The 13,608-nt window shown below is 49.2% G+C and overlaps 1 protein-coding gene across 2 annotated transcripts in view; it reads right to left on the bottom strand.

Annotated features, from left to right (window-relative positions):
* Positions 1-6,112: 6,112 nt before the first annotated feature.
* apc (APC regulator of WNT signaling pathway) overlaps positions 6,113-13,608 on the bottom strand; it is a 28,310-nt gene continuing 20,814 nt past the window's right edge. For both annotated transcript variants that reach the window (XM_069673904.1, XM_069673905.1), the window contains exons 11-17: positions 13,509-13,608; positions 13,330-13,425; positions 13,080-13,219; positions 12,916-12,993; positions 12,415-12,531; positions 12,124-12,338; positions 6,113-12,033 (exon numbers count right to left, since the gene is read on the bottom strand). The exon at positions 13,509-13,608 is cut by the window's right edge and continues 101 nt beyond it. In XM_069673904.1, coding sequence (XP_069530005.1) covers positions 7,077-12,033; positions 12,124-12,338; positions 12,415-12,531; positions 12,916-12,993; positions 13,080-13,219; positions 13,330-13,425; positions 13,509-13,608 — 5,703 coding nt within the window. In that variant the 3' untranslated portion in view covers positions 6,113-7,076. The remainder of the gene's footprint in view (positions 12,034-12,123; positions 12,339-12,414; positions 12,532-12,915; positions 12,994-13,079; positions 13,220-13,329; positions 13,426-13,508) is intronic.

The following is a 13,608-nucleotide window of genomic DNA, read 5'->3' as shown; positions in this document are numbered from 1 at the left end:
TGTAATCGTTTAGAAAGTGCCTTGCAGAGTTTCTTTGTGTCACATGCCATTAAACTAATTCCCCTGTAGGATGAGCTTTCCGTTGGGGGCTTGGTTTTAAATCAGGGTTATTGTTGCTAATCTTAGAGACACTGGGAGCGTTCTGAAAATAACCGATGCTTCATACATGTCGAGAAGTGGCCTTAAAAGTTGTGTTTTAAATGTTTTATAAAACTCGACAGGTAACCCTTCCGGTCCGGCTGATTTCCTACAGCTTCACAAAGGTCTGCTGTTGTTAAGGACTTGTCATTTTTTCAGCGTCTGATAGAAGAAATGTATTTTGAGCCTCTGTATTTCCTGTATATTCAGATTTGTATAGTAATGTATAAAAGTCTCTAAAATGATCATTTATCGCTGATGGTTCGACGGTTAAATTGTTCACCTGATGTTGACTTCATGCTCTTAGTTGTTGGTTCAGTTTGCGTTTTCATTATTCTCCAGGACAACAATTCCCCTGCCTTTTGCCCTTGGTCGAAGTATGTTGTACCTCTTAGCCACTCTGTCAGGTGTTAATTCATCATAATGAGCTCATGATAGACAGGTTATGGAACTTTTCAGGGTCATTGTTATTATAAATGTCTCAGTGTTTTTAATCTGGTTTTCTGGTGCTTGTAATTCTTGGTTGTGTTGTTTGGTTTTAGAACTTGTGTAACTAATCATTTCACCTCTTATGTAAGCTTTAAATGCTCCCATCTAATGCTGGCCGTGGTTTCACCTTTATTTAGTTCAACATTTTTATCAATGCAGCTTTCCTAAAATTTAACAAAGGTTGGATCCTGTAATAAAACACTTGTAACCTCCACTTTATCTGGCAGTGCTCAATCCCACTTTATTACGTCTCCATAGAAACTGCTGCATCATCACTAAGTACAAAACTATTGTAGCAGCATTTCTTGATATTAGACATTAATTCCATAGAGACTAAAAAATAATCAATACGTGAATGACTTTTATACGAGCTCGAGTAACAGGAGTATTCCCTTGTGTTTGGGGCATGTGTTCTCCACACTTCAATCATTCTTAGTTCATCCGAGTTTTCCTGGTTTGTACATGAGTTGTTTCCATTTGGGTGGATCTATCTAACACTGGATCCAGGGCAATCCCCTCCCATAAAGTCCCTCCAACGCCGACACCGTCAACGATGGGCTGTCGTCGTTAGGGTTAAGATTTAAGATTTAATTTTAGTGACAGGATATTACCTCGAACAATAATGTATCTTCCAGATGGGTCTTGGATGGTTTTTGAAAGTCGAAATAGTATTGAATTGTGTTTGAGAATGACTACCCCCCTTGCATGAAATACTTTCTTTTATTTAAGTACTGTATGTCTGAGGCAACTAAATGTGGTTCCTGTAGGAACGCTACTTTAGATGTAAGATTTTGTTACCCTGTTTAACACTTTCATTTTGGCTAGTTTCCTCAGTCCATCGACAGTCCAGGTGCAGTATTAATGTCCAAACTACTTTTCTGTTACGTTTCTCCATAAATCACAATCTCAGCATGAAGGCAAGTTATGAAATTGTTAAAAAATAATGATATAATACTAATAGATATAATGCAAGTACACACATCCACACACAAACAATAATGAAATGCACACCTTTCCCCTTAAGTAACCTTTAGGGGATGCTGATCCACAGTTTGAGGAGCAACTAGTCAGCGTAGCCCAACCCAAGCCCTCAATAACAACCAGTGTCCTGGTATATACACACACATATATATATATATATATATGTGTGTATATCCGCACCTCCTGACAGTCACAGCTAATCAGCTGTTTCTTGTGTGGAATCCTAATATTATGTTGTGCATCATTTTGAGTTCACGGGTCACGTGTAGCTGCCGTTGCTTGTGGAATGTTTTTGTAGAACTTTCAGCCTCCTGTGGCGTTGAGAAGAGATGGATCTTACCTCCGTGCAGCACTCTCAGCCTACAGGGGTTGTGCTGGAATCCACTGAAGGCGTTTATGTCAACAAACACCTTCGTTACCGAGTTAAATCCCCGTCGGATGCAAACAGTCTCTGCCGAAAGATCCTGTGCAGATGATAACTTGACCCCGTCATGTGTGATATCTTGTCGCTTTGCCTCACGATAGACGAACTCCTTCTCCTGGAACATTAACAAGCGAACCAGGACCGCTCTGTTTTGGTTGGGCTTCCCCGATGCTAGCTTATGGTGCACCTGCTCCAATGTAAACGATCTGTCAGGATTCAGCCCTAGCCATCGCGGTAACATGTCATTAATGAAGTCGAGCAGTGTTTGCTGGCCCTCAGCTCCCTCTCTTATATCAAAAAGCCGGAGGTTCTTTCTTCTGCCCCGGTTCTCCAGGTCTTCTGTTTTAGACTCGAGATAAGCGAATCTCTTGGTGGTGTTTTTGTTTGTTTAGAGTTTTTATAGATTCCTCAATGGCGTTTAGCTGACTTGTAACATGTTGGTCCCTTTTACTACTTAGTGTACTTTTTTCACACTTTTATTTGGGTTTTTAAAACAGAGACATATATTTATGGCCATATACATTCTGCTCATGTCTACAATGAAAGAGAAAGGAAGAAAAAATGTCAAAAGGAAAAGAAAAGAGGAGGATGTGTGTTTCATTCATGGTTTGTCTTATTAAAATACTAAGATACATTTACCTCCCCTCTTAGTGAAAACTTGAGGGTGCTTCATGACATGGTTCAGTAAGGTTAAGTGAGCCGGCCGCTCCACAGCAGCCAGTCTCACCCCAGACACGGCCAGGACGGGGTCTGCTTTAAGTTGTTTCTGCAGGATCTCAGATAGAGTTTAGAATATCTTCAATAAGTAACCATGCTCCAAAACATGTGTGCTACCGAGGCTGGTCCCTGTCCTCACCGGTCACAGGCTTCACAGCAGGAAACATCCTTGAAAGCTTCACTTTTAATTGGTGTGTAATAAAACAGTCCGTGTCTGATGATGCAGAAGAGGAGTGGACATGTTCCTGGACCTTTCCCCATTGATCTCTGGGTCATGAATTTTGGATATGTGTAATGTGTAATGTGTAATATATTTATTGATACAGAACAGCTCAGGGAACACATGAAGATAGTGGGCATTATTGACTTTTGGGACTGGGTTTGCAGCAAAATAGGGAGGTAGATATACACCAGCAGGCTAAGGTGGTTTTGGAAACCCTTGTAATATGGAGGATGCCGGTGAGGGTCCAATATATTTTAGGTATGGGTCCCAGACTTTATAAAAAGTGTCCAGTGACGCATACACGTGAAGTATTCGTTGGGGATATGGTCCATTATGAGATTGTGCCACGATTTTTTGGTTGCAACAGCATCTTTGCCCCAACGGAGCAGAATGTTCTTCCTGGGAGCAAAGGTCAGGTAAAGGTCACTTAAATAGTCTCTTGTGTTTGTTGTTCACTATATGACCAAGTATGTGGTTCATAGGGTCCAACAGTATTGACATGCCAAAAATCACTTTATATACACATTTACAATATCAGACCAGGACCTCTGACCTCTGACACATGACCAAAAACAAGCAAAAGTCACTGGTCACAGAGTTACATTTCCAACAAAGCCGAGAGGAGTTAGTATCCCACTTGTTTTTCAGAGCACGTGTTAAATAGATGTGATGCACAATTCTAAACTCAATAGACTTGGCACGATCACAAACATATACATATCCATGGCCTGGGCCAATACTTCCCGCCAGTCATTTATAGATATGCCCAGGTCTTTCTCCCAGGCTTCCTTGGTGCCTTGGCAGGTTACAGGTGAGTTAGAATTAAGAGCGCTGTAAAAGATACTAATACTTTTCTTAGATATTTGACGTGTTAGAGCACCTTCTACCTGTGAGACAGCACTGTTAGCCGTCAGAGTGGTGTCTTTTGTGACAAAGTGTCTGATTTGCAAATACCTAATAAACTCACCCTTCTGTAAGCCATATCGCTGCTGCAACTGCTGAAAGGAGAACAAAATCTGTCCAGCAAACAGCTCTCCTAATTTAGTCAGCCCACAGGTGTACCAGATTCTAAATCCCCGGTCTCGACAGCCTGGCAGAAAGTCTGGCCTATCCAGGATGGGAGTTAGAGGAGATGTTAACTGAGCACAGCCCTCTATGGTGCGGATGGCAGTGATAGGGCTAGAGCCAAGCTTCTTAACCACTGCAGAATTCACAAACAAATTAAATAGGGGGCATTTGGACTGAGAGGCTTCAATATCAAGCCAGATTGAGCCTGGGTCTTGTTTAAGCCAGTCCGCCATCACCCGTAGGTGTGCTGCCAGTTGGTAAAGTTTCACATTACGTACATCAAACCCACCATCAGAACCAGCCATTTGAAGTGTCACCATCTTAAGTGTGGGCTTCCTTTTGCTCCAGATAAAAGTACTTAGCCAGCCTTCCAGCAACTTAATAACCCTGTTAGATAATAAAATAGGGTCATGTGGAGTGGGTATAGTAGTCTAAGCAGGATATTCATTTTAATAAGAGCGATCCTACCCAGCCAGGAAACAGGTAAAAGTGCCCAACAATCCAGATCTGCCTATATGGTGTCCAAAAGGGGAGGAAAATTAGAATTAAACATCTGATCCAAATGTGGGTGTTAGGGTTAGGACATGGATATGGACTCCCAAATAGTTAAAGCCAGACGGGCACCAACGAAAGGGAAAGGGCTCTGCCATGTCTGGAACCGACCTCAGAGACCCCAGTGGCATTGCTTCGGACTTCGATTTTGGACCGTGAATAGGCGCCGAATGAGGGAATAGTTTGGGAAAAAAGTTTGAGGGTGGGAGTACCAATATGTCATCTGCATATAATATAATAAGCAGTCTACCTTATTGCCAATGGCTTGATTGCGACATCAAAAAGCATCAGGCTAAGGGGGTCGCTTTGCCTATCCCCCCGGTGATGGGCAAAATTGCTGAATCTCCGCACGTTGGTCAGAACTGCCGCAGTCAGACTGTTGTACAAAACCTTGACCCAATTTACAAAGTTACCGCCCAGGCCGAATTCCTCCAGAGCACAGAACAAATACGACCACTCGACCCGGTCAAATGCCGTGCCAGCATCGACAGAAAGCACCAGGGCCCGGTCGCTGTAGCTCTGTGATAGCTGAATAACATTAAGGAGCCTCAAGTTCTGACCCTTAAATAAATATTAAGGGTCCTCCTTAAAAATATAAGAGGTAACACTTTTTCCAGCCGCGTAGCTAGCCTTTTGGAGAGCAATTTCTGATGAGCGTTAAGTTAAGGCTATCGGCCAATAGGAGGCACAGGGTCCTTTACCTTTTTGAGGGTAAGGGAAATGTTGGCCTCTCTAAGTGACTGTGCTGAAATCCCACTTTCAAATGAACGGTTAAGCATAGTCAGTAGAGGGTCCAGGAGGATACTGTTAAACTCCTTATAAAACAAACCAATCGGGGTTAGGGTTAGGGTTACAGCCTAAAGGTGTCGGCCTGCAGCCTCACGCCTACGACAGAATCACAGCCGTGATGAAGTTCAGTACAACGTCACGACCTCGAATGATGTAACTTTGTTAACATTCCCCTGCAGTCAATCTTTATCTTCCTTTTGTTCTCCGTTTGCTTCCAGCTCTGTCTGATGTTTCATTCTTTCAGTTGTGGTCCATGGTTGCAGGTGACAGGTGGTTCCAGGCTGTTGATGACCCTTTCTGCAGTTATTAAGGTCAAAACATCAGACTCTTGTGGCCCTGCCCACAGCGCTACATAGCTGAGGTCCCATGTTGGTATTCAAGCTGTGCTGCCTGTAACCTTCTGTATGTAGTACTCACTCGTGAGTAAGGCCTGAACAATCCCTTTAACTCCACTTCTTCTGTTAAGTCAACGACCCGCACCAACCAACACCTGTAAACACCTGTAAACTTTTTGACCCGCCCACAGCGCTACATAGCTTAGCTTCAGTGTCTCCTTCTATTGTTGGTAACGGAGTATTGAACCTCACCTGAACTGTCCCTATTAATCTAGGGAAGCCTGGAGTGGACAGGAACTCACACATGTCCCTTCAGGGCCTCCGTAGATTTGTAGAAATATATATTCATTTATCCAAACACAAAAGTAAAAAGTAGAAGCGATAAAAAATGAGGCATTTGCACCTAAAATGTTTTATTTTCCTTCTTCAGTTTAACATTTCATCTAAAACTTTTCCTCCTCCAACATAAAAACAGTGAAAGTTTCAGCCACGAGCAACACCGTGAAACAGTTTTGGCAAAAATCATTTAGTTTTAAATTATGTGCTTCGAAGTTAAAAGGTTTTCAGGTTTTACAGCAATAACTTAGTCTTACAGTGTTATTTGTTGCCAAGGCGACACAGAGCGGGAAGTTTTCAGACAAAAATCCTTAAAATTCACCAGGAAGTTCAAGAACTTTTCAAACATTTCCTCAAACAGTTTCAGGTTTCACGGCAGCAAACTTCCCTCTCTGACTGAACGCAGTTCGAGTTCTGAAAAAAAGGTTTTTACATCCGTCTGTTCGTTACAATTCATAAAACTGATCTAATCTTTAATCTGAATCATTATTAAGATTATTTAAACAAACTTTTCTCAGATCAAACTGCAGTAAAGTTACATTTGACGTCTTCGAATCAACGTGAGAAAATGAAGGAACGCTGATGACGGGAGAAAAACTCGACTTCTCAGAACTCTAAAAAAACATGAAATCTTTCAAGAGACGCTACAGCTAGCAGAAACATTGTTATCATCATCATCATGTCACCATAGTAACTGTCATCGTTAAGGTAGGGGCGGGACCATGCAGGGGCACAGGCAGAGAGGGGCGGAGCTAAGCGCTACACATCATTTTAGTGGTATAAAAACATAAAAAGTTCATTTTAAAGTTTTCTCTCATCGAATAAAGAAGCTTGACTGACAGGTAAGAGGAGCCAATGAGGGAAGAGAGGGCAGGTAATGGGGCAAGGCTAGCACTTAAATACAGACTCACTTCCTGTAAAGTTCAGTTCACAAACAAACACTTTCTGACTGCCGTATTTACATGTCCTCCATTTTGTTAAAGGTGCCCGCTGTGGCGGCCGTTTTCAGTCCAGATTCCTGTTTTTACACTGACGTCACGATATAGGAACCACGTTCACCGCCAGCGCTGCTGCTGCCACCACCACCGCTGCCGCCTTCCCCGCTCTTTGGCTCCCGTTTTTTGGTGACGGGGGTTGGGATGAGTGACGGCCGTGTGGGCGTGGTGGATGATGATGTGGTGGTGGTGGGCGTAGCAGTGGTGGTGACATCAGTGTTGCTCTTCCTTGGGCTCGGAGTATAGTTGAAGGGGCTGACTCGAGCCGCCACAGCGCCGCTGCGCTGCTGTCCGCGCTGCTGCTGGGAGGGTTGCTGTTGTTGCTGTTGCCGCTCAGGCAGTGGCTTGTCATCGAGGCTCTCGCAGCTCCGGCGCAGGTTGAGGTTGGAGGAGGAGGAAGAGGAGGAGGAGGGGATCTTGGAGGGGGCAGGGCTGTCAATGACGGGCGGGGCGTTGGCAGTGGTGGGAGAGCGGGCTGAACAGGAAGAGGCGGAGCGTGGGTTGTTGACAGGACAATCCTCCAGGCGTACCCACACGTCTTCTGACTTGTCTGTGACGCTTCGCCCCCCTGAGGCATCACTACTGCCACTCTTCATTTTCCTCCAGGTTCCCTTCGACCTGGCGGTGCTCTCCTCCTCGCTCCGCCCCTTCTCGCTGGACTCCGATGATGCTGACAGCACAGATGATGAGCTTCCGGTCCTCTTCCAAGTCCCCACACGTGGCAGTGATGTTGAGTGTTTGCTGCCGCTGCCCCCACCTCCTCCCCCGTTTTCCCTTTTCCAGGTGCCAGTACGGCTGAAGCGTGATGATGTCACTTCCTGTGGGCGTGATGGGCTCTCAGAGTGGGAGCGGTTTACATCGTGTCTCCTGGTTGTTGGTAGCAATGTGTCTGGGCTGGATGGTGACTCTAAGGCTGCCGCTGCTGCCGCTGCTGCAGACTCCTCAAGCTTCCTTTTCAGTGTCGGGCTCGGAGCTTCTTTGATGAAAGTCGATTGACGGACGAGCGCCGGCTTCTCTGGCTCCGCCTTCTGCTTCTTGGCAGCTGTTGAGCCGCTCACCCTTGATGCCGACTCGCTCCTGGGGATACCGCCGCTTCTTGCTGTTCCGCTCTGTTTGGCTGTTTTAGAGGCTGACGAGGATGATGACGCACTTCCTGGAGATGCTGTCCGCGGCAGCTGCGACAGCTTCCCTCCTTTCTGATTGGCTACTGTGGAGGAGCGAGAAGGGGTGGAGTCCCGTGAGGACCCGCCCACTCTGTCACCATCGCTGCTTCCTGGAGCTTTAGCCACAGCAGCTGCTCTGGGTTTGCTCCGCCCCCTGGCTGCTGGCTCCGCCCTCGGTTTACCTGTGATCAGACTCCTGTACACCTTCTTTCCGCCTCTCACAGCCTTCGACTCCTCTTCTTCCTCCTCCTCCTCCTCCTCCTTCTTCTTCTTGGCTTCCAGCGTGGTGCGTTCTCCACCCTTCAGGATCCTCGCCCCGTGCTTCACTTCCTTTCCCTCCTCCTCCTCCTCTTCTGCATTTTTATTGGCTGCTGGCAGACGGAACGGCGAGCCCACAGACTTCAGGGACAGCACCGAGTCGGAGTCTGATGAAGGCTGGCGAGAAAGCGATGTGGCGGCGGCGGCAGCAGCATTCAGACTGCTAACGATGGAGTTGGCACCTTCCTGGATTGCCTTCCAATCAAAGGACTCAGAGTCAGGGGAGGCAGGGCTTCTGGGCGCTTCTGATGGCTCCTCCTCCGCAAGAATGCCTTCTTCAGCATTTGTTTCGGGAAGTGGAGCAGAGACAGCAGGGGGGACAGTGTTGGCGGCGGTAGCAGCTTTCTTCTTCTTCTTGGGCATGGCAGAGCTGATGCACTCCTGCAGGAGATCGTCCTCAGAGTCGATGCTCAGCGAGCTGAGCGACGAGTTTCTGGAGAAACAGACAGGCGTGTCCTCCACGTGGAATGCTTTCGGGGTGTATCCGCTGGCACCAGTGGGGCGGGGCTTCAGCTCTGCTTGTGAAGTAGGGGACTCTATTGCTTTGCCTCCATCTTTTATTTCGGGCAGTGGTGGCGGCGGAGGCGGGGCAAACTCCTTGTTGTTGTTCTCCTGGTCGATGTCACTCAACGAGCTCAGAGATGAGTTCCTGGAGAAGCAGACCGGTGTGTCCTCTATGGCGAACTTCTGCTTCTCGTCAGATGCTGTTGCATTGGTCACAGGTTTTGTTCGTGGGAAAACAGCTGCTGTTTGCTGCTTCCTCTTCCTGCCTTCTTCTTCTTTTGTTTTCTTTTCCTCTTCGGCCCTATCGCCGCCATCATCTTCATCAAAGTCCAGTGAGCTCAACGAATCATTGCGTGAGAAGCAGCACGGCGTTCCCTCAATGGGTGTGTAGTGACGCGGCGAGTCGAAGGCAAACCCTGGCTTTGCTTTGGAAGCTGTTGCTGTGGCACCGCTGTAGGCCGCCCGCTGGGGCATCGGCTTCACGGGTGACGTTGGCTTCTTCTTTTGCTGCTGTTGGCCAAGAGGAGGCGGGGCCAGAGGAGGAAGAGGTGGGGGAAGGGGTGGAGCTTGGAGGGTCTCCATGTTGGACGTTGCTCTGATTGGTTTCCTGGGTTTGGCTTTGGGCATGGCAGCACTGATGCACTCGGCAAGGATATCATCACCGTTCTCGCCCTCTGGAAGTCCAGTCCGAATCCTCTGGGCAGAGGTGGGTGGGGCTAAAGGTATGACTGCCGCCATCTCATTGGGCGGGGAGTCGATGGTGAGGTCACTCAGGGAGGTAGCGGTGGAGAAGTTGAGCGGTGTTCCTTCCACACAGTAAACTCTCGGCACCTCCTCTGGGGGTGGCGGTGGCGGCGGCACATCCTTCCTCTGCTGTGACTGGGCCCGGCTTTGGGGGGGGAGGAGCTTGTAAACAGGAAGCTGGCTGGGTTTCCGTGGCGCCACTTGTTGCTGTTTCTTTGGTTTCCGTGATGATTTAGGCATGGCCATGTTGATGCACGCCTCCAGGATCTCGATATCATCGTCGTCATCCGATTCGTCAAGGATGGGTTGTGCCTCCTCCTTCCTCTCCATGTTTCCACCCTCCTGCTCCTCTTTTGTCTTCATCTCTGCTGCAATGAACGGCTCATCCACACTGAGCGCACTCAGACTGGAGGCTCTGGAGAAGCCATGAGGCGTGCTCTCTGTAGCAAAGTGCAGCAGGACGTCAGCGCTGCTCTCCTCCTCCTTCTTCTTGGCCTTTTCTTCCTCCTTTGTTTTCTGTGTTGCTGGTGGCAACGGAGGCGTCTTGGCGCGGCTTGGCGGCATGGTCTGACCGGGGCTGTCTGGCAGGTCACTGGGGCTGACCACACCACTCGGCTCGCCGCTGCATGGCTCGCTGGAGCGCACTGAGCTGGCGATGGAGGAGGTGGAGAAGCTATCGAGAGAGCTGACAGAGGTGCAGCGGCTAAACATCAACGGTGTCTCCTGAGCGTACGGCAGCTCCGGGGGACTCTTGGGAGTCCTGGCGCCTGATGATGATGTCACATGATGATGGTGATGGTGGTGGTGGGCGTGGCCGTGATGATGATGATGTCCTCGTCTCCCACGTGTGGAAGGAGCGGCAATGGCTGTCTGGCTCTCTGCCTCCTTCTGTTGCCTCTGCTGCTGCTCGTGTGCATCTTTCTCACTGACAGGAAGTGTTGGGTAGTCATTACCGCCGCTGATGACGCTCCCATCTCTCCTCTTCCTTCCAATGACATCTCCGTCTTCCTCTTCCTCCTCTGATGACAGCGAGGACAGAGAGCTACCTCTGGAGAAGCAGATTGGCGTGTCTTCAACGCAATATGTCTGCGTTGACTCCTGGTTGCTTTTTTGAGCTGTACGATTGGTTTGAGGGGGAGGGGGGCGGAGCTTGTTGGCAGAGGATTGTGGGGGAGGGGGAACAGGGGGGGCAGCACTATCTTCGGGCTTGAACAGTGGTTTGCAGGGGGCATCGACACTGTACTTCAGGCTGTAATCGATGGGCTGCTCGGCTGTCGTGTCACTGCTGTAGTTTGACGTTGCCGTGGCAGCGACGTAGCGTGGCTGGACAGACGCCATGCGGCTGCTGGTTGTAGGCTCACCACCGTCATTCCTCCTCCTAAGCAGGGCATCCTGTTGGTCATCCTCGTCGCTCTCGATAGCGCTGCGGTGACTTGGACTCTGCCTCCCAGAGTTCAGCTGTTCGTCGGAGTACTTCAGGCTGTAGTTGATGGGTGTGTCCATCTCTGCTCCGTCATCATCTGCCATGTGGTTAGCGCTGCGGATCTTGTGGGCCAGGTCGGCCGGGTACTTTCTGTATACGCAGCACTTGTTGGCTCCGCTCTCGTCTGACGAGTAGAACGGCTCTGATGACGGTTTGGTCTTGCCGCGGTTGCCGTATCCATCTGCGCTCGTCACGCTGTTGAGGCTGTCGCTGGACGCTCGCACGCTGGGTGGGAACACGGGCCGAGCGTACGCAGAGTCCTCACTCGTCCTCTTTGATCCGTCTCCGTTCTTTGGGCTGGAAAGCACCGGCGTGTTTGCATAAGAGCGTGTTGTGCTTCCTCCCCCTCCTGTGCCGTTACAGCCCCGCCCCTTCCTATGTGCCGCCTTAGGACTCAGGTTGTCGATGTTGTCAAAGGTCTCTGACAGCTGCTGGGCGTCCAGCTCCTCGAACAAAGCCTTCTGTTTGCGAGCGTGAAGTGACGGGGCGCCAGCGCCCGGCGACAACACACTTGTGTCCTTGTAGCGAGCCGGGCGGTTGGCCATCAGGTTTCGGAGGGCGGCGGCACTGCCCATGGCGATCATCTTGTGTCGAGAGTGGATGAGGTTACGCAGCATGCCTACGGCGCCCAACTCCCATAATGCCTCCTGGTCTTTGGCGTCTCTGGCAGACAGATTCCAGAGTGTCCCACAGGCGTTGGACACGATGGTCAAACTGTGAGACTTAAGGTGCTGCAGCAGAGTCGGTAGGCAGCCGTGCTCACGCAGGATTTGCCTGCAGAAAGATTGATAAAATGTTAATGTGTACTGTAGGGTATAACCGCTGTTTACCTGAACAGGTGTTCAATTATGTACAGGTGTTTACCTGTGCGCCTCATTGGTTGCAATGAGGCTGGACACGTTCCGCAGGATTCCTCCGCCGCTCTCGATAATGGCGAGCGTGTTGGTGTGGCTGCGATGTGTCAAAGTTCCCACCAGGAAGGCGAGCGCGCCGTCCACAGCGCAGATATCGGCTTTGTTCTCTGTACAGTGAGCCGACAGGTTCCAGAGCGCGCTCAGAACAGACTTCAGAGTCGACTCCTGAACAAGCAGAAGAATTGTTTCATTACCTGATTGGGAAGTACAAAAACAGACCAACAGAAAAGTGTTTATTTACCTTCTGGACCTCAAGGGCACAGCCCATCAGTGCCCGCACGCTGCCCACCTCACGCAGTGTCTTCTTACTGTTGACATCCGCACGCCATGACAAGTTCCTGAGCACGCTCGCTATCACCTGAGATAACAAACATCACAGCATGAAACACGGCATTAGACCAGTTTGTAGAAAGAGTCACAGTCCTGAAAACAAGTGACACAAGTTCACAGCTGCCATCTTAAAGGCTCAGTCTAAAGGTCTTCATGGTCATCCAGTTGTGAGAGACCAGGTGTGAGTGTCGGGAAAAGGTGGGACGAGTCAGCTGAAGGTGTTTGACACCTGATCCGGATCCTCTTAGACTCAGAGTCGAGGTCAGAGGGAGAGGACGGGCAAGGGTCTGAACTTGGCTCTCAGACTCGTCATTATTAAAAATGTTTTTTATTGATTTTAATTCAGAAAAACATCAACCTGAAAAGGTAAAAACAGAGGTCAGGTGGTTGCCATGGAGACAGGTGAGTTTACCTGCTGTAGGTCTTCACTGTCAGACTTCAGCTGTGCGACCATCGCTCTCATGCAACCCTTCATGGAGCACAGTGTGGCCTGAGGGAAAAAACAGCGCTGTGATCCGATTGTTTCCTGGCAGAGACGAGACCTTATGTTGTGTTCACATGATTGTTTCCTCTCACCTTATTGGCTACATCTCCGAAGGTGAGGTTAGTGAGTGCCATGCCAGCGTACCGCCGCAGCGTGACGCTGTAATGATCGCTGCTCAGGCCGAACATTTCACAGTCCACCTGCAGCAGCTCCGCCACCGCCTGCAGGCCGCCTGCAGGTAGAAAAAACCCACCAAGAGAGCATTAACAACCAGCTCCAACATCACCTGCATAAACAGGTAAATAAACAGTCAGGTACATAAACAGTCAGTAAATGTCTCACCTAGCTCGTTCATGGCATGTCGGTGTTCTTCGTCGAATGACAGCTTCATTAGGACGCAGACGGCTGGACAGATCTGATGCTCCACAGGAGACGGCACTGAACACACACACGCACACACAGGTTAAACACACACATAATCTGAGCTCCTGATTGGTCGCTGTGTGTGTGACATCACTCACTGGGGTTGTCCTCCTGGTCGACGCCCCTCTCGTGGTTCTCCTGCCAGCTCCAGCAGGCCTCACAGTAATGACGCACCTGCTCCAGCAGGTGGAGCACTCT

Source organism: Semicossyphus pulcher, unplaced genomic scaffold, assembly GCF_022749685.1.
Source record: "Semicossyphus pulcher isolate SPU_LCO1_2020_fin unplaced genomic scaffold, fSemPul1.0.p SCAF_22, whole genome shotgun sequence".
Taxonomy (NCBI): Eukaryota; Metazoa; Chordata; class Actinopteri; order Labriformes; family Labridae; genus Semicossyphus; species Semicossyphus pulcher.
This window is presented reverse-complemented; position numbering and strand designations above follow the sequence as displayed.